The sequence below is a fragment of the Oncorhynchus nerka genome, linkage group LG26 (genome assembly GCF_034236695.1).
Source record: "Oncorhynchus nerka isolate Pitt River linkage group LG26, Oner_Uvic_2.0, whole genome shotgun sequence".
NCBI lineage: Eukaryota > Metazoa > Chordata > Actinopteri > Salmoniformes > Salmonidae > Oncorhynchus > Oncorhynchus nerka.
This window is the reverse complement of record NC_088421.1, coordinates 54,222,999-54,248,102: the sequence shown is the minus strand read 5'-3', so window position 1 is coordinate 54,248,102 and position 25,104 is coordinate 54,222,999. Positions and strand designations below refer to the sequence as shown.

General features: G+C 46.1%; 1 protein-coding gene across 1 annotated transcript; it reads left to right on the top strand.

Moving 5' to 3' along the window:
* The first annotated feature begins 17,814 nt into the window (after nt 1-17,814).
* Nucleotides 17,815-24,567, top strand: LOC115123586 (actin, cytoplasmic 1). Its single transcript, XM_065010898.1, is given in 9 exon segments — nt 17,815-17,922; nt 19,292-19,420; nt 20,088-20,171; nt 20,174-20,241; nt 20,243-20,286; nt 20,289-20,329; nt 21,058-21,496; nt 21,612-21,793; nt 23,732-24,567. Coding segments are annotated over 8 exon segments (1,125 nt in total). The 5' UTR covers nt 17,815-17,922; nt 19,292-19,297; the 3' UTR covers nt 23,876-24,567.
* The last annotated feature ends 537 nt before the right edge of the window (nt 24,568-25,104 follow it).

The window sequence follows — 25,104 nt, the reverse complement described above, 5'->3', positions numbered from 1 at the left end:
GGTCTGTCTGTTACCCTAGTCCATATAACAGGTCTGTCTGTTACCCTAGTCCATATAACAGGTATGTCTGTTACCCTAGTCCATATAACAGATCTGTCTGGTCTGTTACCCTAGTCCATATAACAGGTCTGGTCTGTTACCCTAGTCCATATAACAGGTCTGTCTGTTACCCTAGTCCATATAACAGGTCTGTCTGTTACCCTAGTCCATATAACAGGTCTGTCTGGTCTGTTACCCTAGTCCATATAACAGGTCTGGTCTGTTACCCTAGTCCATATAACAGGTCTGGTCTGTTACCCTAGTCCATATAACAGGTCTGGTCTGTTACCCTAGTCCATATAACAGGTCTGTCTGTTACCCTAGTCCATATAACAGGTCTGTCTGTTACCCTAGTCCATAAAACAGGACTGTCTGTTACCCTAGTCCATATAACAGGTCTGTCTGTTACCCTAGTCCATATAACAGGTCTGTCTGTTACCCTAGTCCATATAACAGGTCTGGTCTGTTACCCTAGTCCATATAACAGGTCTGGTCTGTTACCCTAGTCCATATAACAGGTCTGGTCTGTTACCCTAGTCCATATAACAGGTCTGTCTGTTACCCTAGTCCATATAACAGGTCTGTCTGTTACCCTAGTCCATATAACAGGTCTGTCTGTTACCCTAGTCCATATAACAGGTCTGTCTGTTACCCTAGTCCATATAACAGGTCTGGTCTGTTACCCTAGTCCATATAACAGGTCTGGTCTGTTACCCTAGTCCATATAACAGGTCTGTCTGTTACCCTAGTCCATATAACAGGTCTGGTCTGTTACCCTAGTCCATATAACAGGTTTGTCTGTTACCCTAGTCCATATCACAGGTCTGGTCTGTTACCCTAGTCCATATAACAGGTCTGTCTGTTACCCTAGTCCATATAACAGTTCTGGTCTGTTACCCTAGTCCATATAACAGATCTGCCTGTTACCCTAGTCCATATAACAGGTCTGTCTGGTCTGTTACCCTAGTCCATATAACAGGTCTGGTCTGTTACCCTAGTCCATATAACAGGTCTGTCTGTTACCCTAGTCCATATAACAGGTCTGGTCTGTTACCCTAGTCCATATAACAGGTCTTGTCTGTTACCCTAGTCCATATAACAGGTCTGGTCTGTTACCCTAGTCCATATAACAGGTCTGTCTGTTACCCTAGTCCATATAACAGGTCTGTCTGTTACCCTAGTCCATATAACAGGTCTGTCTGTTAACCTAGTCCATATAACAGGTCTGGTCTGTTACCCTAGTCCATATAACAGGTCTGTCTGTTACCCTAGTCCATATAACAGGTCTGGTCTGTTACCCTAGTCCATATAACAGGTCTGTCTGTTACCCTAGTCCATATAACAGGTCTGTCTGTTACCCTAGTCCATATAACAGGTCTGTCTGTTACCCTAGTCCATATAACAGGTCTGTCTGTTACCCTAGTCCATATAACAGGTCTGGTCTGTTACCCTAGTCCATATAACAGGTCTGGTCTGTTACCCTAGTCCATATAACAGGTCTGGTCTGTTACCCTAGTCCATATAACAGGTCTGGTCTGTTACCCTAGTCCATATAACAGGTCTGTCTGTTACCTAGTCCATATAACAGGTCTGGTCTGTTACCCTAGTCCATATAACAGGTCTGTCTGTTACCCTAGTCCATATAACAGGTCTGTCTGTTACCCTAGTCCATATAACAGGTCTGTCTGTTACCCTAGTCCATATAACAGGTCTGGTCTGTTACCCTAGTCCATATAACAGGTCTGGTCTGTTACCCTAGTCCATATAACAGGTCTGGTCTGTTACCCTAGTCCATATAACAGGTCTGGTCTGTTACCCTAGTCCATATAACAGGTCTGGTCTGTTACCCTAGTCCATATAACAGGTCTGTCTGGTCTGTTACCCTAGTCCATATAACAGGTCTGGTCTGTTACCCTAGTCCATATAACAGGTCTGGTCTGTTACCCTAGTCCATATAACAGGTCTGGTCTGTTACCCTAGTCCATATAACAGGTCTGTCTGGTCTGTTACCCTAGTCCATATAACAGGTCTGGTCTGTTACCCTAGTCCATATAACAGGTCTGGTCTGTTACCCTAGTCCATATAACAGGTCTGGTCTGTTACCCTAGTCCATATAACAGGTCTGTCTGTTACCCTAGTCCATATAACAGGTCTGTATGTTACCCTAGTCCATATAACAGGTCTGTCTGTTACCCTAGTCCATATAACAGGTCTGGTCTGTTACCCTAGTCCATATAACAGGTCTGTCTGTCTGTCTGTTACCCTAGTCCATATAACAGGTCTGGTCTGTTACCCTAGTCCATATAACAGGTATGTCTGTTACCCTAGTCCATATAACAGGTCTGTCTGTTACCCTAGTCCATATAACAGGTCTGTCTGTTACCCTAGTCCATATAACAGATCTGTCTGGTCTGTTACCCTAGTCCATATAACAGGTCTGTCTGGTCTGTTACCCTAGTCCATATAACAGGTCTGGTCTGTTACCCTAGTCCATATAACAGGTCTGTCTGTTACACTAGTCCATATAACAGGTCTGGTCTGTTACCCTAGTCCATATAACAGGTATGTCTGTTACCCTAGTCCATATAACAGGTCTGGTCTGTTACCCTAGTCCATATAACAGGTCTGTCTGTTACCCTAGTCCATATAACAGGTCTGGTCTGTTACCCTAGTCCATATAACAGGTCTGGTCTGTTACCCTAGTCCATATAACAGGTCTGGTCTGTTACCCTAGTCCATATAACAGGTCTGTCTGTTACCCTAGTCCATATAACAGGTCTGTCTGTTACCCTAGTCCATATAACAGGTCTGTCCTGTTATAACCTGTCTAGTCCATATAACAGGTCTGTCTGTTACCCTAGTCCATATAACAGGTCTGTCTGTTACCCTAGTCCATATAACAGGTCTGGTCTGTTACCCTAGTCCATATAACAGGTCTGGTCTGTTACCCTAGTCCATATACAGGTCTGTCTGGTCTGTTACCCTAGTCCATATAACAGGTCTGTCTGTTACCCTAGTCCATATAACAGGTCTGTCTGTTACCCTAGTCCATATAACAGGTCTGTCTGTTACCCTAGTCCATATAACAGGTCTGGTCTGTTACCCTAGTCCATATAACAGGTCTGGTCTGTTACCCTAGTCCATATAACAGGTCTGTCTGTTACCCTAGTCCATATAACAGGTCTGTCTGTTACCCTAGTCCATATAACAGGTCTGGTCTGTTACCCTAGTCCATATAACAGGTTTGTCTGTTACCCTAGTCCATATCACAGGTCTGGTCTGTTACCCTAGTCCATATAACAGGTCTGGTCTGTTACCCTAGTCCATATAACAGGTATGTCTGTTACCCTAGTCCATATAACAGGTATGTCTGTTACCCTAGTCCATATAACAGGTCTGTCTGTTACCCTAGTCCATATAACAGGTCTGTCTGTTACCCTAGTCCATATAACAGGTCTGGTCTGTTACCCTAGTCCATATAACAGGTCTGTCTGTTACCCTAGTCCATATAACAGGTCTGGTCTGTTACCCTAGTCCATATAACAGATCTGTCTGTTACCCTAGTCCATATAACAGGTCTGGTCTGTTACCCTAGTCCATATAACAGGTCTGGTCTGTTACCCTAGTCCATATACAGGTCTGTCTGGTCTGTTACCCTAGTCCATATAACAGGTCTGGTCTGTTACCCTAGTCCATATAACAGGTCTGTCTGTTACACTAGTCCATATAACAGGTCTGGTCTGTTACCCTAGTCCATATAACAGGTCTGTCTGTTACCCTAGTCCATATAACAGGTCTGGTCTGTTACCCTAGTCCATATAACAGATCTGTCTGTTACCCTAGTCCATATAACAGGTCTGGTCTGTTACCCTAGTCCATATAACAGGTCTGGTCTGTTACCCTAGTCCATATAACAGGTCTGTCTGTTACCCTAGTCCATATAACAGGTATGTCTGTTACCCTAGTCCATATAACAGGTCTGGTCTGTTACCCTAGTCCATATAACAGGTCTGTCTGTTACCCTAGTCCATATAACAGGTCTGTCTGTTACCCTAGTCCATATAACAGGTCTGGTCTGTTACCCTAGTCCATATAACAGGTCTGTCTGTCTGTCTGTTACCCTAGTCCATATAACAGGTCTGGTCTGTTACCCTAGTCCATATAACAGGTCTGGTCTGTTACCCTAGTCCATATAACAGGTCTGTCTGTTACCCTAGTACATATAACAGGTCTGTCTGTTACCCTAGTCCAAATAACAGATCTGTCTGTTACCCTAGTCCATAAATCAGGTCTGGTCTGTTACCCTAGTCCATATAACAGGTCTGTCTGTTACCCTACTCCAAATAACAGATCTGTCTGTTACCCTAGTCCATATAACAGGTCTGTCTGGTCTGTTACCCTAGTCCATATAACAGGTCTGGTCTGTTACCCTAGTCCATATAACAGGTCTGTCTGTTACCCTAGTCCATATAACAGGTCTGGTCTGTTACCCTAGTCCATATAACAGGTCTGGTCTGTTACCCTAGTCCATATAACAGGTCTGTCTGTTACCCTACTCCAAATAACAGATCTGTCTGTTACCCTAGTCCATATAACAGGTCTGTCTGGTCTGTTACCCTAGTCCATATAACAGGTCTGGTCTGTTACCCTAGTCCATATAACAGGTCTGTCTATTACCCTAGTCCATATAACAGGTCTGGTCTGTTACCCTAGTCCATATAACAGGTCTGGTCTGTTACCCTAGTCCATATAACAGGTCTGGTCTGTTACCCTAGTCCATATAACAGGTCTGTCTGGTCTGTTACCCTAGTCCATATAACAGGTCTGGTCTGTTACCCTAGTCCATATAACAGGTCTGTCTGTTACCCTAGTCCATATAACAGGTCTGTCTGTTACCCTAGTCCATATAACAGGTCTGTCTGTTAACCTAGTCCATATAACAGGTCTGGTCTGTTACCCTAGTCCATATAACAGGTCTGTCTGTTACCCTAGTCCATATAACAGGTCTGGTCTGTTACCCTAGTCCATATAACAGGTCTGTCTGTTACCCTAGTCCATATAACAGGTCTGTCTGTTACCCTAGTCCATATAACAGGTCTGTCTGTTACCCTAGTCCATATAACAGATCTGTCTGTTACCCTAGTCCATATAACAGGTCTGGTCTGTTACCCTAGTCCATATAACAGGTCTGGTCTGTTACCCTAGTCTATATAACAGGTCTGGTCTGTTACCCTAGTCCATATAACAGGTCTGTCTGGTCTGTTACCCTAGTCCATATAACAGGTCTGTCTGGTCTGTTACCCTAGTCCATATAACAGGTCTGTCTGTTACCCTAGTCCATATAACAGGTCTGGTCTGTTACCCTAGTCCATATAACAGGTCTGGTCTGTTACCCTAGTCCATATAACAGGTCTGGTCTGTTACCCTAGTCCATATAACAGGTCTGGTCTGTTACCCTAGTCCATATAACAGGTCTGTCTGGTCTGTTACCCTAGTCCATATAACAGGTCTGGTCTGTTACCCTAGTCCATATAACAGGTCTGGTCTGTTACCCTAGTCCATATAACAGGTCTGGTCTGTCACCCTAGTCCATATAACAGGTCTGTCTGTTACCCTAGTCCATATAACAGGTCTGTCTGTTACCCTAGTCCATATAACAGATCTGTCTGGTCTGTTACCCTAGTCCATATAACAGGTCTGGTCTGTTACCCTAGTCCATATAACAGGTCTGTCTGTTACCCTAGTCCATATAACAGGTCTGGTCTGTTACCCTAGTCCATATAACAGGTCTGTCTGTTACCCTAGTCCATATAACAGGTCTGTCTGTTACCCTAGTCCATATAACAGGTCTGTCTGTTACCCTAGTCCATATAACAGGTCTGTCTGTTACCCTAGTCCATATAACAGGTCTGTCTGTTACCCTAGTCCATATAACAGGTCTGTCTGTTACCCTAGTCCATATAACAGGTCTGTCTGTTACCCTAGTCCATATAACAAGTCTGTCTGTTACCCTAGTCCATATAACAGGTCTGGTCTGTTACCCTAGTCCATATAACAGGTCTGGTCTGTTACCCTAGTCCATATAACAGGTCTGTCTGTTACCCTAGTCCATATAACAGGTCTGTCTGTTACCCTAGTCCATATAACAGGTCTGTCTGTTACCCTAGTCCATATAACAGGTCTGTCTGTTACCCTAGTCCATATAACAGGTCTGTCTGTTACCCTAGTCCATATAACAGATCTGTCTGGTCTGTTACCCTAGTCCATATAACAGGTCTGGTCTGTTACCCTAGTCCATATAACAGGTCTGTCTGTTACCCTAGTCCATATAACAGGTCTGTCTGTTACCCTAGTCCATATAACAGGTCTGTCTGGTCTGTTACCCTAGTCCATATAACAGGTCTGGTCTGTTACCCTAGTCCATATAACAGGTCTGGTCTGTTACCCTAGTCCATATAACAGGTCTGGTCTGTTACCCTAGTCCATATAACAGGTCTGTCTGTTACCCTAGTCCATATAACAGGTCTGTCTGTTACCCTAGTCCATATAACAGGTCTGTCTGTTACCCTAGTCCATATAACAGGTCTGTCTGTTACCCAAGTCCATATAACAGGTCTGGTCTGTTACCCTAGTCCATATAACATGTCTGTCTGTTACCCTAGTCCATATAACAGGTCTGTCTGTTACCCTAGTCCATATAACAGGTCTGTCTGTTACCCTAGTCCATATAACAGGTCTGGTCTGTTACCCTAGTCCATATAACAGGTCTGGTCTGTTACCCTAGTCCATATAACAGGTCTGTCTGTTACCCTAGTCCATATAACAGGTCTGGTCTGTTACCCTAGTCCATATAACAGGTCTGTCTGTTACCCTAGTCCATATAACAGGTCTGGTCTGTTACCCTAGTCCATATAACAGGTCTGTCTGTTACCCTAGTCCATATAACAGGTCTGTCTGTTACCCTAGTCCATATAACAGGTCTGTCTGTTACCCTAGTCCATATAACAGGTCTGTCTGTTACCCTAGTCCATATAACAGGTCTGGTCTGTTACCCTAGTCCATATAACAGGTCTGGTCTGTTACCCTAGTCCATATAACAGGTCTGTCTGTTACCCTAGTCCATATAACAGGTCTGGTCTGTTACCCTAGTCCATATAACAGGTTTGTCTGTTACCCTAGTCCATATCACAGGTCTGGTCTGTTACCCTAGTCCATATAACAGGTCTGTCTGTTACCCTAGTCCATATAACAGTTCTGGTCTGTTACCCTAGTCCATATAACAGGTCTGTCTGTTACCCTAGTCCATATAACAGGTCTGTCTGTTACCCTAGTCCATATAACAGGTCTGTCTGTTACCCTAGTCCATATAACAGGTCTGGTCTGTTACCCTAGTCCATATAACAGGTCTGGTCTGCTACCCTAGTCCATATAACAGGTCTGGTCTGTTACCCTAGTCCATATAACAGGTATGTCTGTTACCCTAGTCCATATAACAGGTATGTATGTTACCCTAGTCCATATAACAGGTCTGTCTGTTACCCTAGTCCATATAACAGGTCTGTCTGTTACCCTAGTCCATATAACAGGTCTGGTCATTTACCCTAGTCCATATAACAGGTCTGTCTGGTCTGTTACCCTAGTCCAAATAACAGGTCTGTCTGTTACCCTAGTCCATATAACAGGTCTGGTCTGTTACCCTAGTCCATATAACAGGTATGTCTGTTATCCTAGTCCATATAACAGGTCTGTATGTTACCCTAGTCCATATAACAGGTCTGTCTGGTCTGTTACCCTAGTCCATATAACAGGTCTGTCTGGTCTGTTACCCTAGTCCATATAACAGGTCTGGTCTGTTACCCTAGTCCATATAACAGGTCTGGTCTGTTACCCTAGTCCATATAACAGGTCTGGTCTGTTACCCTAGTCCATATAACAGGTCTGTCTGTTACCCTAGTCCATATAACAGGTCTGGTCTGTTACCCTAGTCCATATAACAGGTCTGGTCTGTTACCCTAGTCCATATAACAGGTCTGTCTGTTACCCTAGTCCATATAACAGGTCTGTCTGTTACCCTAGTCCATATAACAGGTCTGGTCTGTTACCCTAGTCCATATAACAGGTCTGTCTGTTACCCTAGTCCATATAACAGGTCTGGTCTGTTACCCTAGTCCATATAACAGGTCTGGTCTGTTACCCTAGTCCATATAACAGGTCTGTCTGTTACCCTAGTCCATATAACAGGTCTGGTCTGTTACCCTAGTCCATATAACAGGTCTGGTCTGTTACCCTAGTCCATATAACAGGTCTGGTCTGTTACCCTAGTCCATATAACAGGTCTGTCTGTTACCCTAGTCCATATAACAGGTCTGTCTGTTACCCTAGTCCATATAACAGGTCTGTCTGTTACCCTAGTCCATATAACAGGTCTGGTCTGTTACCCTAGTCCATATAACAGGTCTGTCTGTTACCCTAGTCCATATAACAGGTCTGTCTGTTACCCTAGTCCATATAACAGGTCTGTATGTTACCCTAGTCCATATAACAGGTCTGTCCGGTCTGTTACCCTAGTCCATATAACAGGTCTGTCTGGTCTGTTACCCTAGTCCATATAACAGGTCTGGTCTGTTACCCTAGTCCATATAACAGGTCTGGTCTGTTACCCTAGTCCATATAACAGATCTGTCTGTTACCCTAGTCCATATAACAGGTCTGTCTGGTCTGTTACCCTAGTCCATATAACAGGTCTGGTCTGTTACCCTAGTCCATATAACAGGTCTGGTCTGTTACCCTAGTCCATATAACAGGTCTGGTCTGTTACCCTAGTCCATATAACAGGTCTGGTCTGTTACCCTAGTCCATATAACAGGTCTGTCTGTTACCCTAGTCCAAACAACATGACATGTTGCCTTACTGTAGGTAAGTCCTTACAAACACACCATCATGAATAGTCTGTCACGCCCTGACCTTAGAGAGCCTTTTAATGTCTCTATTTGGTTTGGTCAGGGTGTGATTTGGGGTGGGCATTCTATGTTTTGTTATCTATGATTTTGTATTTTTATGTTTTGGCCGGGTCTGGTTCTCAATCAGGGACATCTTTCTATTGTTGTCTCCGATTGGGAACCATACTTAGGCAGCCCTTTTCCCCTCATTTCGTGGTGGGTTGTTGTCTTTGTTTTGGCCGGGTCTGGTTCTCAATCAGGGACATCTGTCTATCGTTGTCTCCAATTGGGAACCATACTTAGGCAGCCCTTTTCCCCTCATTTCGTGGTGGGTTGTTGTCTTTGTTTTGGCTGGGTCTGGTTCTCAATCAGGGACATCTGTCTATCGTTGTCTCCGATTGGGAACCATACTTAGGCAGCCCTTTTCCCCTCATTTCGTGGTGGGTTGTTGTCTTTGTTTTGGCCGGGTCTGGTTCTCAATCAGGGACATCTGTCTATCGTTGTCTCCGATTGGGAACCATACTTAGGCAGCCCTTTCCCCCTCATTTCGTGGTGGGTTGTTGTCTTTGTTTTGGCCGGGTCTGGTTCTCAATCAGGGACATCTTTCTATTGTTGTCTCCGATTGGGAACCATAATTAGGCAGCCCTTTTCCCCTCATTTCGTGGTGGGTTGTTTTCTGTTTTGTGTTCCAGACGGAACTGTTTCGTTTTGTTCCACTTTGTTTTGTTTCAGTGTTCAGTTTGAATAAATAATCACTTGAATCTACAGACAATATGAACTCTAGAATACCCGAATCTATAGACAATATGAGTTCTAGAATACCTGAATCTATAGACAATATGAGTTCTAGAATACCCGAATCTATAGACAATATGAGTTCTAGAATACCTGAATCTATAGACAATATGAGTTCTAGAATACCCGAATCTATAGACAATATGAGTTCTAGAATACCCGAATCTATAGACAATATGAGTTCTAGAATACCCGAATCTATAGACAATATGAGTTCTAGAATACCTGAATCTACAGACTATATGAACTGCGCTTTGGTCCTCTTCTTCAGACGAGCGTTACAGAGTCATTAGTATATTATATGTTATATTATATATATTATATAGACCTAGACCGTGTCCCGATGTCTCCATGTCCCTAGATACAGTTGAAGTCAGAAGTTTACATACACTTAGGTTGGAGTCATTAAAACTCGTTTTTCAACCACTCCACACATTTCTTGTTAACAAACTATAGTTTTGGCAAGTCGGTTAGGACATCTACTTTGTGCATGACACAAGTCATTTTTCCAACAATTGTTTAAAGACAGATTATTTCACTTATAATTCACTGTATCACAATTCCAGTGGGTCAGAAGTTTACATACACTAAGCTGACTGTGCCTTTAAACAGCTTGGAAAATTCCAGAAAAGCATGTCATGGCTTTAGAAGCTTCTGATAGGCTAATTGTCATCATTTGAGTCAATTGGAGGTGTACCTGTGGATGTATTTCAAGGCCTACCTTCAAACTCAGTGCCTCTTTGCTTGACATCTTGGGAAAATCAAAAGGAATCAGCCAAGACCTCAGAAAGAAAATTGTAGACCTCCACAAGTCTGGTTCATCCTTGGGAGCAATTTCCAAATACCTGAAGGAACCACGTTCATCTGTACAAACAATAGTACGCAAGTATAAACACCATGGGACCACGCAGCCGTCATACCGCTCAGGAAGGAAACGCGTTCTGTCTCCTAGAGAAAAGTGCAAATCAATCCCAGAACAACAGCAAAGTACCGTTTGAAGATTCTGGACGAAACAGGTACAAAAGTATCTATGTCCACAGTAAAACGAGTCCTATATCGACATAACCTGAAAGGCCGCTCAGCAAGGAAGAAGCCACTGCTCCAAAACCGCCATTAAAAAGCCAGACTACGGTTTGCAACTGCACATGGGGACAAAGATCGTACTTTTTGGAGAAATGTCCTCTGGTCTGATGAAACAAAAGTAGAACTGTTTGGCCATAATGACCATCGTTATGTTTGGAGGAAAAAGGGGGAGGCTTGCAAGCCGAAGAACACCATCCCAACCGTGAAGCACGGGGGTGGCAGCATCATGTTGTGGCGGTGCTTTGTTGCAGGAAGGACTGGTGCACTTCACAAAATAGATGGCATCATGAGGGAGGACAATTATGTGGATATGTTGATGCAACATCTCAAGACATCAGTCAGGAAGTTAAAGCTTGGTCGCAAATGGTTCTTCCAAATGGACAATGACCCCAAGCATACTTCCAAAGTTGTGGAAAAATGGCTTAAGGACAACAACGTCAAGGTATTGGAGTGGCCATCACAAAGCCCTGACCTCAATCCTATAGAACATTTGTGGGCAGAACTGAAAAAGCGTCTGCGAGCAAGGAGGCCTACAAACCTGACTCAGTTACACCAGCTCTGTCAGGAGGAATGGGCCAAAATTCACCCAACTTATTGTGGGAAGCTTGTGGAAGGCTACCCGAAACGTTTGACCCAAGTTAAACAATTTAAAGGCAATGCTACCTAATACTAATTGAGTGTATGTAAACTTCTGACCCACTGGGAATGTGATGAAAGAAATAAAAGCTGAAATAAATCAGGGTGTTATTATATTATGTTATTACTAGGATAAACTTCCGACTTCAACTGTGTGTGGAGTATTAGAGGCCACAGTCTGCTATAACCGCTTGTTCTGTGTTCAATCAACTTAATGATCATTAAACCATTAGTACTGGCTGGGACCTGAAATGGCTCACACACACACACACACACACACACACACACATAGCCAGGGACAACTCTCACTCACTGTAAACATACACACATACACATACACACACACACACACACACACACACACACACACACACACACACACACACACACACACACACACACACACACACACACACACACACACACACACACACACACACACACACACACACACACACACACACACACACACACACTTAGCCAGGGACAACTCTCACTCACTGTAAACATACACACATACACATACACACACACACACACACACACACACACACACACACACACACACACACACACACACACACACACACACACACACACACACACACACACACACACACACACACACACACACACACACACACACACACACACACACACACACACACACACACACACGTAGCGTCCCGCGGCAGCTCCAGTGACTGATGTTGTGTTATGTGAGGTCTGACGTCCCAACGTGACAACACACACTTAGACAGGGACAACTCTCACTCACTGTAAACACACACACACACACACACACACACACACACACTTAGACAGGGACAACTCTCACTCACTGTAAACACACACACACACACACACACACACTTAGACAGGGACAACTCTCACTCACTGTAAACACACACACACACACACACACTTAGCCAGGGACAACTCTCACTCACTGTAAACACACACACACACACACACACACACACACACACTTAGCCAGGGACAACTCTCACTCACTGTAAACACACACACACACACACACACACACACTTAGCCAGGGACAACTCTCACTCACTGTAAACATACACACACACACACACACACACACACACACACACACACACACACACACACACACACACACACACACACACTTAGCCAGGGACAACTCTCACTCACTGTAAACACACACACACACACACACACACACACACACACACACTTAGCCAGGGACAACTCTCACTCACTGTAAACACACACACACACACACACACACACTTAGCCAGGGACAACTCTCACTCACTGTAAACACACACACACACACACACACATACACACACACACACACACACACACACGTCCAAAGTCCTCAGTCATTACCTAACGTTGCATTTCTCCAAATCATCTTTAGTGTACACATAAACACATGCATTGGGCGGCAGGGTAGCCTAGTGGTTAGAGCGTTGGACTAGTAACCGGAAGGTTGCAGGTTCAAACCCCCGAGCTGACAAGGTGTACACATAAACACATGCATTGGGCGGCAGGGTAGCCTAGTGGTTAGAGCGTTGGACTAGTAACCGGAAGGTTGCAGGTTCAAACCCCCGAGCTGACAAGGTGTACACATAAACACATGAATGTTTACACACCAGGACACCATATTTCAATCAGGGATGTGAATTCATTTTGTTTTTTAAAGTCCCCCCTAGAAATGATGGACAATGTTTAATGAATTAATAGAAATTAAATGCAATTGACCCTGACAAACACAGACAGACAGACAGACAGACAGACAGGCAGACAGGCAGGCAGGCAGGCAGGCAGGCAGGCAGGCAGGCAGGCAGACAGACAGACAGGCAGGCAGGCAGGCAGGCAGGCAGGCAGGCACGCACGTACGCACGCACGCACACGCCCAAATCTGTACTTTGAGAGCCACACTCTCGTAGATTAAATATTTTCTAGCCAATCCCTGTTTACGATACCATGATGTCATCATGACACGGTCGTCACAGGAACCTGTTTCACCCACAGAGAGACCGCCTGACAGGCCCCAGAACAGGGACCTGTTTCACCTGCAGAGAGACCGCCTGACAGGCCCCAGATCAGGAACCTGTTTCACCTGCAGAGAGACCGCCTGACAGGCCCCAGAACAGGAAGCTGTTTCAACAGGAACCTGTTTCACCTCACCGCCTGACAGGCCCCAGAACAGGAACCTGTTTCACCCACAGAGAGACCGCCTGACAGGCCCCAGAACAGGAACCTGTTTCACCCACAGAGAGACCGCCTGACAGGCCCCAGAACAGGAACCTGAGAGACCGCCTGACAGGCCCCAGATCAGGAACCTCACCTGCAGAGAGACCGCCTGACAGGCCCCAGAACAGGAACCTGTTTCACCCACAGAGAGACCGCCTGACAGGCCCCAGAACAGCTGTTTCACCCGCAGAACAGGCCCCAGAACAGGAAGCTGTTTCACCCACAGAGAGACCGCCTGACAGGCCCCAGAACAGGAACCTGTTTCACCTGCAGAGAGACCGCCTGACAGGCCCCAGAACAGGAACCTGTTTCACCCACAGAGAGACCGCCTGACAGGCCCCAGAACAGGAACCTGTTTCACCCACAGAGAGACCGCCTGACAGGCCCCAGAACAGGAACCTGTTTCACCTGCAGAGAGACCGCCTGACAGGCCCCAGAACAGGAACCTGTTTCACCTGCAGGCCCCAGGCCCCAAACAGGAACCTGTTTCACCTGCAGAGAGACCGCCTGACAGGCCCCAGAACAGGAACCTGTTTCACCTGCAGAACAGGCCCCAGAACAGGAACCTGTTTCACCTGCAGAGAGACTGCCTGACAGGCCCCAGAGAACAGGAACCTGTTTCACCTGCAGAGAGACCGCCTGACAGGACCCAGAACAGGAACCTGTTTCACCCACAGAGAACAGGAACCGCCTGACAGGCCCCAGATCAGGGACCTGTTTCACCTGCAGAGAGACCGCCTGACAGGCCCCAGAACAGGAACCTGTTTCACCTGCAGAGAGACCGCCTGACAGGCCCCAGAACAGGGACCTGTTTCACCCGCAGAGAGACCGCCTGACAGGCCCCAGAACAGGAACCTGTTTCACCTGCAGAGAGACCGCCTGACAGGCCCCAGAACTCTACTCTACTCTTCCCAGCTAGCTGTTAGAACAGGAAGTCAGGAGGCAGGGTCATGGTAAATAGCCTCTACTCTTCCCAGCTAGCTATTAGAACAGGAAGTCGGGAGGCAGGGGGACTGGTAAATAGCCTCTACTCTTCCAAGCTAGCTGTTAGAACAGGAAGTCAGGAGGCAGGGTCATGGTAAATAGCCTCTACTCCTCCCAGCTAGCTATTAGAACAGGAAGTCAGGATGGACTGGTAAATAGCCTCTACTCTTCCCAGCTAGCTGTTAGAACAGGAAGTCAGGAGGCAGGGTCATGGTAAATAGCCTCTACTCTTCCCAGCTAGCTATTAGAACAGGAAGTCAGGAGACAGGGTCATGGTAAATAGCCTCTACTCTTCCCAGCTAGCTATTAGAACAGGAAGTCAGGAGGCAGGGTCATGGTAAATAGCCTCTACTCTTCCCAGCTAGCTGTTAGAACAGGAAGTCAGGAGGGACTGGTAAATAGCCTCTACTCTTCCCAGCTAGCTATTAGAACAGGAAGTCAGGAGGCAGGGTCATGGTAAATAGCCTCTACTCTTCCCAGCTAGCTATTAGAACAGGAAGTCAGGAGGCAGGGTCATGGTAAATAGCCTCTACTCTTCCCAGCTAGCTATTAGAACAGGAAGTCAGGGTCATGGTAAATAGCCTCTACTCTTCCCAGCTAGCTATTAGAACAGGAAGTCAGGGTCATGGTAAATAGCCTCTACTCTTCCCAGCTAGCTGTTAGAACAGGAAGTCAGGAAGTCAGCGTCATGGTAAATAGCCTCTACTCTTCCCAGCTAGCTATTAGAACAGGAAGTCAGGAGGCAGGGTCATGGTAAATAGCCTCTACTCTTCCCAGCTAGCTATTAGAACAGGAAGTCAGGAGGCAGGGTCATGGTAAATAGCCTCTACTCTTCCCAGCTAGCTGTTAGAACAGGAAGTCAGGAGGCAGGGTCATGGTAAATAGCCTCTACTCTTCCCAGCTAGCTATTAGAACAGGAAGTCAGGAGGCAGGGTCATGGTAAATAGCCTCTACTCTTCCCAGCTAGCTGTTAGAACAGGAAGTCAGGAGGCAGGGTCATGGTAAATAGCCTCTACTCTTCCCAGCTAGCTGTTAGAACAGGAAGTCAGGAGGCAGGGTCATGGTAAACAGCCTCTACTCTTCCCAGCTAGCTATTAGAACAGGAAGTCAGGAGGCAGGGGCCTGGTAAATAGCCTCTACTCTTCCCAGCTAGCTATTAGAACAGGAAGTCAGGAGGCAGGGTCATGGTAAATAGCCTCTACTCTTCCCAGCTAGCTATTAGAACAGGAAGTCAGGAGGCAGGGTCATGGTAAATAGCCTCTACTCTTCCCAGCTAGCTATTAGAACAGGAAGTCAGGAGGCAGGGTCATGGTAAATAGCCTCTACTCTTCCCTGCTAGCTGTTAGAACAGGAAGTCAGGAGGCAGGGTCATGGTAAATAGCCTCTACTCTTCCCAGCTAGCTCTTAGAACAGGAAGTCAGGAGACAGGGTCATGGTAAATAGCCTCTACTCTTCCCAGCTAGCTATTAGAACAGGAAGTCAGGAGACAGGGTCATGGTAAATAGCCTCTACTCTTCCCTGCTAGCTGTTAGAACAGGAAGTCAGGAGGCAGGGTCATGGTAAATAGCCTCTACTCTTCCCAGCTAGCTCTTAGAACAGGAAGTCAGGAGACAGGGTCATGGTAAATAGCCTCTACTCTTCCCAGCTAGCTATTAGAACAGGAAGTCAGGAGACAGGGTCATGGTAAATAGCCTCTACTCTTCCCAGCTAGCTGTTAGAACAGGAAGTCAGGAGGCAGGGTCATGGTAAATAGCCTCTACTCTTCCCAGCTAGCTGTTAGAACAGGAAGTAAATAGCCTCTACTCTTCCCAGCTAGCTATTAGAACAGGAAGTCAGGAGACAGGGTCATGGTAAATAGCCTCTACTCTTCCCAGCTAGCTATTAGAACAGGAAGTAAATAGCAGGGGGGGGGGCTATTTACCAGCATAACCTGCAGACCACTCTACTCTACAGTCTGCAGGTTAAAGTGTCCACTAGTGTGTGTGTGTGTGTGTAACAGAGAGTGTGTGATAGATGTTGCCTCTTTTGAGGGCTACTAGAACAAAGCCTGCTGACAGTGAACAACAGAACAACACCACTAGCCAGCTGGTTAGGGCTCAGGGGGCTAGGAGTTAGGATGCATCATGTGAGGTTTTAGGGGGCTAGGAGTTAGGATGCATCATGTGAGGGCTTGGGGACTAGGAGTTAGGATGCATCATGTGAGGGCTCAGGGGGCTAGGAGTTAGGATGCATCATGTGAGGGCTTGGGGACTAGGAGTTAGGATGCATCATGTGAGGGCTTGGGGACTAGGAGTTAGGATGCATCATGTGAGTGCTTGGGGACTAGGAGTTAGGATGCATCATGTGAGGTATTAGGGGGCTAGGAGTTAGGATGCATCATGTGAGGGCTTGGGGACTAGGAGTTAGGATGCATCATGTGAGGGCTTGTGGACTAGGAGTTAGGATGCATTCTGTCTGTTTGGATGTAGCAGTTAGCTAGCTAACTAGCTAGTGGTGCCTATGCAAGTTACACTGTTGAGATAACCCTGACCTCTGTTCACTACAAACCCTAAACTCCAGGCCGAACTGACCACTACAGCTGCATTTTAAAACGGGGCTCGGCTGTGCTCTGTAATAGGGCCTTAGAAAACATTTCATAGATCCCATTTCGATTTCCTCCTTTTTTTCTCATACCTCGCTGAGAGAGAGAGAGAGAGAGAGAGAGAGAGAGAGAGAGACAGAGAGACAGAGAGAGAGAGAGAGAGAGAGAGAGAGAGAGAGAGAGAGAGAGAGAGAGAGAGAGAGAGAGAGAGAGACAGAGAGAGAGAGAGAGAGAGAGAGAGAGAGAGAGAGAGAGAGAGAGAGAGAGAGAGAGAGAGAGAGACAGAGAGAGAGAGAGAGAGAGAGAGAGAGAGAGAGAGGAGAGAGAGAGACAGAGAGAGACAGAGAGAGAGAGAGAAGGGGCGTTTCACAACCGGCTGTAAAGTTTAGTTGCAGCAGGGAGTAGCGTGTTATGGCGACGCGCCCGGTTCCGTGACACCGGACCAATCAGATTGCGCGAATCCGAAAGTTTACCTTTTATGGCTCGAGCCGGGCATCTAACCGGGAGATAAAAACCACGCGCTCACCGACTACCGGTTCACTTTGAGGCGCCGTCACACGCAGTTCGTGCGGGATTATATCATTTACCCTTGAAACACCCCCCTCCCAAAACCAAAAGGTAAGAATAACCTACATAAATCTACTATTTAATGGCGGTTGTTTTGGTAACAGATACAAAGTAAACACGTATCTGGTTGCATATTTTAATTCATTTTAATCTGGTTTGTGATATAGTGGAGGACATGAACCACAAGGCTGTTTGTAAGATTATAGGGTAGTCTTAAATTAACATTCTGTTTTTCAGTCATATGCAATGTTGATCTGGTTCACTAAATGTATCTACTAGGTGTGAAACAGTTCGACTTTATAATGGACAGTCTAATTAATTGGGCGGATATGCAGGTGTGACTTGTTAGGTAATCAATAACCGGCTTAACCCCCCCATACAACAACCACCTACAGTAAATATAGATATTTATTTTAACATGGTGTTAAACTGATATATATTTGTTTTTTTTTACCAGCTGTTGGACCCCCCCCCCTCCCGGGGTAAAAGGGGGGGGGTCTCAGTGAGTCTTTGTTGCGCTCTGCGGCTGTAGGTTCAGACCTAGTTTATCCTGCGTGTTAACATCAACGGCTTTTTAACAACTACTCGACACAAATAGTTTTAACATGAAGACATTAAACTAACTTTATTTATTGGTATGTGTGTAGTACTTAAAGCCGTAGTTATTATAACCTGAGCGGTTTTTCGGGAAACCGGTCCGGTCAGGAGGAAGGGGGGGAACCTCGTCAGCAGTGACCAAGGCGTGGCCAGCAGGAAATGGCCTCTATAACCTGGCAGGTTTATTCACAACACTGGACTTGGCAGTTAACTAAATTATGTCTTTGTTTTTTAGTCCCCTCCTTGGTAGTAAAATCAGCTTTTGAGTGGTAGTTATAGACTTGGGATTTCATATTGAGAAGTGTGTGTTAAATTTTATTAAGAGGTTTATTTTCCCATGTCATTAACGGTCATTTTAAAGTCAGATTTCCACGGTCGTCTTGTGTTTTTTTGGGGGAGTTTATAAAATGGCGGCCGGGGGTTTGAAATGCTACTTGGCTAAGAGGGGAGTGGTCACATCCGGGTTTTGGTTTTAAAAAAATGTTCCTATTCTCTGGTTGTGAACCGCCAAAAAGGTCTGCTGAGAATCCCAAAACATGTCCTTATATGGTAATATCGAAAGAACGCAGCGCCACTCTCCTTTGTCTGGAGGGCGCAGTGCGGTTTCCACCTAGCGGTCAGAACGCGTCATTACAGCCTGCCAGGAAGGCAGGACGTGTTGCGTCATGTCGTCACAGGGCTCTATGCGGAAGTGTTTCTTAAGGGTGGCGCTGTGCGGAAGTGTTGAGGGTTACGCAGTTTTTTTTTAAACCCTCTTCTCAAACGTCTCTTTGTAGCCTTTGTTTGTTTTTTTATACATACGGTTTCTTTTCTTTTTTTGCAGTTCAAAATGGAAGATGAAATCGCCGCACTGGTTGTTGACAACGGATCCGGTATGTGCAAAGCCGGATTCGCCGGAGATGACGCGCCTCGGGCTGTCTTCCCCTCAATCGTCGGGCGTCCCAGGCATCAGGTGAGGAACAAGGGTTTTTTTACCCGGAAATGGACCTGTTATTGCTAATTCCCAAATGTAAACAAATCTCATACGATGGGCTTTGGGACATTTTGAACTGAAATTACATATGGTTCTAGTTTGATTTGTCTGTTTATTATTAATTTGAGGCCTAGTGACTAGAATAGAGATGAACCATCCCATAGATCACATCCCTGAGAAGTGGCTACATACAACTAGCCTTAATCACCTCAATGCAGTCAAACTTACTATTGAGGACACTGCTAACTATATATATATATATATATATATATAAGTGTCTAGTAGTTGGTATGATCTAGTAGTTGGTATGCTAGCCGTAGCTAACGTCTGTATATACTAACCCCATCCAATCTAGTAGTTGGTATAGTCTAGTAGTTGGTATGCTAGCCGTTTCTAGCTAACGTCTGTAGTAGTTGGTATGCTAGCGTCCTGTATATACTAACCCCATCCAATCTAGTAGTTGGTATGCTAGAAGTCCTAGCTAAAGTCTGTATATACTAACCCCATCCAATCTAGTAGTTGGTATGCTAGAGGCCCCCTCAACCCCAGCTAACAGGGAGAAGATGTCTGTATCACTCACTAACCCCATCCAATCTAGTAGTTGGTATGCTAGCGTCTGTATATGCTAACCCTGTCCTGTTTTCAGGGAGTGATGGTTGGGATGGGCCAGAAGGACAGCTACGTGGGAGACGAGGCTCAGAGCAAGAGGGGCATCCTGACTCTGAAGTAAGATGGCCCATCGAGCACGGCATCGTCACCAACTGGGACGACATGGAGAAGATCTGGCATCACACCTTCTACAGAGCTGAGAGTGGCTCCAGAGGAGCACCCCGTCCTGCTCACAGAGGCCCCCTCAACCCCAAAGCCAACAGGGAGAAGATGACCCAGGTAATGCGTCACTCACCACCTCTGGGTTCCTTCTTGCTCTTCGGTTCTGCCTTCTCTTTCCTCATGCTCCTCTTCCTCTCCTCCCAGGCCGTCTCTTCTGAAAGCTGATTTGTCTCATCTCTCTAGAAGCTCCAGGTCTTTCCTCCTTTCTGTGTTCTGCACCTTGCTGGCCTTAATGATGTCTGTTATGGCGTGTAGAGATTAGTAACAGCACTTTAATGATGGCATTCATTCTAACAATAAGATGGCCCTCTGCTAGCTGAGTTACCATAGCAACACTAACGCTACAGGGGGTCTGGGTTCGACCTACACGGCCCAGTGGGGATGACTGCTGTCCCTTCTGACTGGGTTCTTCACTAACTTTGACCTCATCCCTCTCTACTGTGGTCCTCATCCATGTTCTTCTGACTGCCGCTCTAGCACCTTGACACCCTCATCCCTCCTCCACTGTGGTCCTCTAGCACCTTGACACTCATCCCCTCTACTGTGGTCCACTGTGTTCCCCTCTCTAGCACCTGGACACTCATCCCTCTCTCTACTGTGGTCCTCATCCCTCTCTCTACTGTGGTCCTCATCCCTCTCTCTACTGTGGTCCTCATCCCTCTCTCTACTGTGGTCCTCATCCCTCTCTCTACTGTGGTCCTCATCCCTCTCTCTACTGTGGTCCTCATCCCTCTCCTCTCTCGTCTCCAGCACCGTGACTCATCCCTCTCCTCTCTCGTCTCCAGATCATGTTCGAGACCTTCAACACCCCTGCCATGTATGTGGCCATCCAGGCCGTCTTGTCCCTGTACGCCTCCGGCCGTACCACCGGTATCGTCATGGACTCCGGTGACGGCGTGACCCACACAGTACCCATCTACGAGGGCTACGCTCTGCCCCACGCCATCCTGCGTCTGGATCTGGCCGGCCGCGACCTCACCGACTACCTGATGAAGATCCTGACGGAGCGAGGCTACAGCTTCACCACCACGGCAGAGAGGGAAATCGTACGAGACATCAAGGAGAAGCTGTGCTACGTGGCGCTGGACTTTGAGCAGGAGATGGGCACCGCTGCCTCCTCTTCCTCTCTGGAGAAGAGCTACGAGCTGCCCGACGGACAGGTCATCACCATCGGCAACGAGAGGTTCCGCTGCCCGGAGGCCCTCTTCCAGCCCTCCTTCCTCGGTGAGTGTTCAACTAAACACTCAAGAACAATCGCTCGAGGTCAGACTGGTCGTCGCCAGCCGGCAGCAGTCTTGTGAGCAGCGTAATGACGGCCATCTTGTCTCTCTGTCTCCAGGTATGGAGTCTTGCGGTATCCACGAGACCACCTACAACTCCATCATGAAGTGTGACGTGGACATCCGTAAGGACCTGTACGCCAACACGGTGCTGTCCGGAGGAACCACCATGTACCCCGGCATCGCCGACAGGATGCAGAAGGAGATTACCTCTCTGGCCCCCTCCACCATGAAGATCAAGGTTAGAGTCACTACAGTCAACTGTCTGTCCCTTTTATGGAGGCTACACGAGAACTACCAACTAGGGACCTATATACCAGTCATCTAATCAGATGGCCTGGCAAACACCAGTATACAGGTTCTCACTACTATTAGGCTTAGCTAACAGTCCCTTATACCAACTAGGGACTAAATACCAGTCCTCTAATCAGGTTCTCACTACTATTAGGCTTTAGCTAACAGTCCCTTATACCAACTAGGGACTAAATACCAGTCCTCTAATCAGGTTCTCACTACTATTAGGCTTAGCTAACAGTCCCTTATACCAACTAGGGACTAAATACCAGTCCTCTAATCAGGTTCTCACTACTATTAGATCAGCTAACAGTCCCTTATACCAACTAGGGACTAAATTACCAGTCCTCTAATCAGGTTCTCACTACTATTAGGAGCTAACAGTCCCTTATACCAACTAGGGACTAAATACCAGTCATCTAATCAGATGGCCTGGCAAACACCAGTATACAGGTTCTCACTACTATTAGGCTTAGCTAACAGTCCCTTATACCAACTAGGGACTAAATACCAGTCCTCTAATCAGGTTCTCACTACTATTAGGCTTAGCTAACAGTCCCTTATACCAACTAGGGACTAAATACCAGTCATCTAATCAGGTTCTCACTACTATTAGGCTTAGCTAACAGTCCCTTATACCAACTAGGGACTAAATACCAGTCATCTAATCAGGTTCTCACTACTATTAGGCCTAACAGTCCCTTATACCAACTAGGGACTAAATACCAGTCATCTAATCACTACTATTAGGCTTAGCTAACAGTCCCTTATACCAACTAGGGACTAAATACCAGTCATCTAATCAGGTTCTCACTACTATTAGGCTTAGCTAACAGTCCCTTATACCAACTAGGGACTAAATACCAGTCCTCTAATCAGGTTCTCACTACTATTAGGCTTAGCTAACAGTCCCCTATAAAGGTCATTAATACAGTTATTACATTAGTCGAACACTGTAAATCAACCAGACCTTCAAACAGCAATACAATGCATAACTGAAGTCCTCACTACTTTATTAGCTGCCACCGTGTGGTCAGGTGTTAGTACTGCAGTCTAACCCATGTTAATGTAACCCCACCATGTGGTCAGGTGTTAGTACTGCAGTCTAACCCATGTTAATGTAACCCTACCGTGTGGTCAGGTGTTAGTACTGCAGTCCAACCCATGTTAATTTAACGTGTCTCTGCCGCCACCGTGTGGTCAACACTGCAGTCTAACCCATGTTAATGTAACCTTGTGGTCAGGTGTTAACTGCAGTCTAACCCATGTTAATTTAACCCCACCGTGTGGTCAGGTGTTAGTACTGCAGTCTAACCCATGTTAATGTAACCCTACCGTGTTCAGATGTTAGTACTGCAGTCTAACCCATGTTAATGTAACCCTACCGTGTGGTCAGGTGTTAGTACTGCAGTCTAACCCATGTTAATTTAACGTCACCGTGTGGTCAGATGTTAGTACTGCAGTCTAACCCATGTTAATGTAACCCTACCATGTGGTCAGATGTTAGTACTGCAGTCTAACCCATGTTAATGTAACCCTACCGTGTGGTCAGATGTTAGTACTGCAGTCTAACCCATGTTAATGTAACCCCACCGTGTGGTCAGATGTTAGTACTGCAGTCTAACCCATGTTAATGTAACCCTGCTGCCACCGTGTGGTCAGATGTTAGTACTGCAGTCTAACCCATGTTAATGTAACCCTGCTGCCACCGTGTGGTCAGATGTTAGTACTGCAGTCTAACCCATGTTAATGTAACCCTGCTGCCACCGTGTGGTCAGATGTTAGTACTGCAGTCTGACCCATGTTAATGTAACCCCACCGTGTGGTCAGATGTTAGTACTGCAGTCTAACCCATGTTAATGTAACCCTCTCTACTCTCCTCCAGATCATCGCCCCCCCAGAGCGTAAATACTCCGTCTGGATCGGAGGCTCCATCTTGGCTTCTCTCTCCACCTTCCAACAGATGTGGATCAGCAAGCAGGAGTACGACGAGTCTGGTCCCTCCATCGTCCACCGTAAATGCTTCTAAAAACAGACTGTACCCAAAAAAAATCCCAAACGACCGACCCAGCCACCCGACTTACCACTTCAGCTCTGCCACCAGACACAACACCCAGAAGGAGAGAGAGAGAGAGAGGGGGCCGCGGAGTGAGCCCAAACCCAGCTTCTCAAGTCTCATTGGCATGGCTTCTCTTATTTTGGCGCTTTTTTTTTTTTTTGACTCAGGATCTATGAAAAACAAAAAAATATATACACACAAAACTGGAACTGTGACACAACGGATTTAAAGGTTTTTAAGAGTTAAAAACACAAAATGTAAAGGACCCCTGAGATTCTATCATGCAGCTGAGGACTTTTAAAAAAAACACATGTACATTCTCTGTTTCTTTATGAATCATTCCAATTCCAATTGTGTTAACTTTTTTCAGAACAGGTATTTGTCTCTGTGCAGGCTGCCGCCCACAGCGATCTGTAACATGGGGCACGAATGGCTTGTATGTAAATTATGTCACCATGTCTGGGTTTTTTTTTTGTTTTGTACTTGCAGCCTTAAGTCTTTTGGTCCTGTTTTTAAGTTTTTGTTTATGCAAATGAACCCGAGTGTGACCTCTGCTGGGGGGGGGTCAGAGGTGATTAGGGTGCCAGAGGGACCAGTGGGGGGGGGGGCAACTTGTACACTGACTAAACTCCCAATAAAAGTGCACATGTGTTCCGACATCACTTCCTGTCTGAGACTCCCTTCCTGTACAGTTCACTGTTGTCTGGGTGGGGTGGCAGGAAGCTTCTGGGTCTAGGACCAAGGGAGGGGGGGGGTAATAGTGTGGGTTCCAGTCAAATCAACATCCTGGTGCTTTCCTATAGCACAGCGACAGAATTTACTCATCTCTCTGAGATACCTTAAGATAAAACACAAATGTAAGTCTGGATAATTGTCAGCTAGCAACCCGTTATGTCACTTAGTGATTTATTCAACTAGGTAAGTCGGGTTAGGAACCCATTCTTCTTTTACAATGACTGCCTTGGAAGGTATGTGACACTATACTGGCTCGGTGTGGGGATCATTGAATTCGAGTGGTGGGTCTCCAACCTGATCATCAGCTTCTTGGAGAGGAGAGAAATAACAGGGTTGCCAGCTGGATCTCAAATTGGTACCTCATCTCCCCTGGGTCCTTAAATTCGGCCGAATTTTTGAATTCAGTATTCTGGATTTGGTTTCCCACTCAAATCCAATTCATTTCAATACCTTTTTAAGGTTTG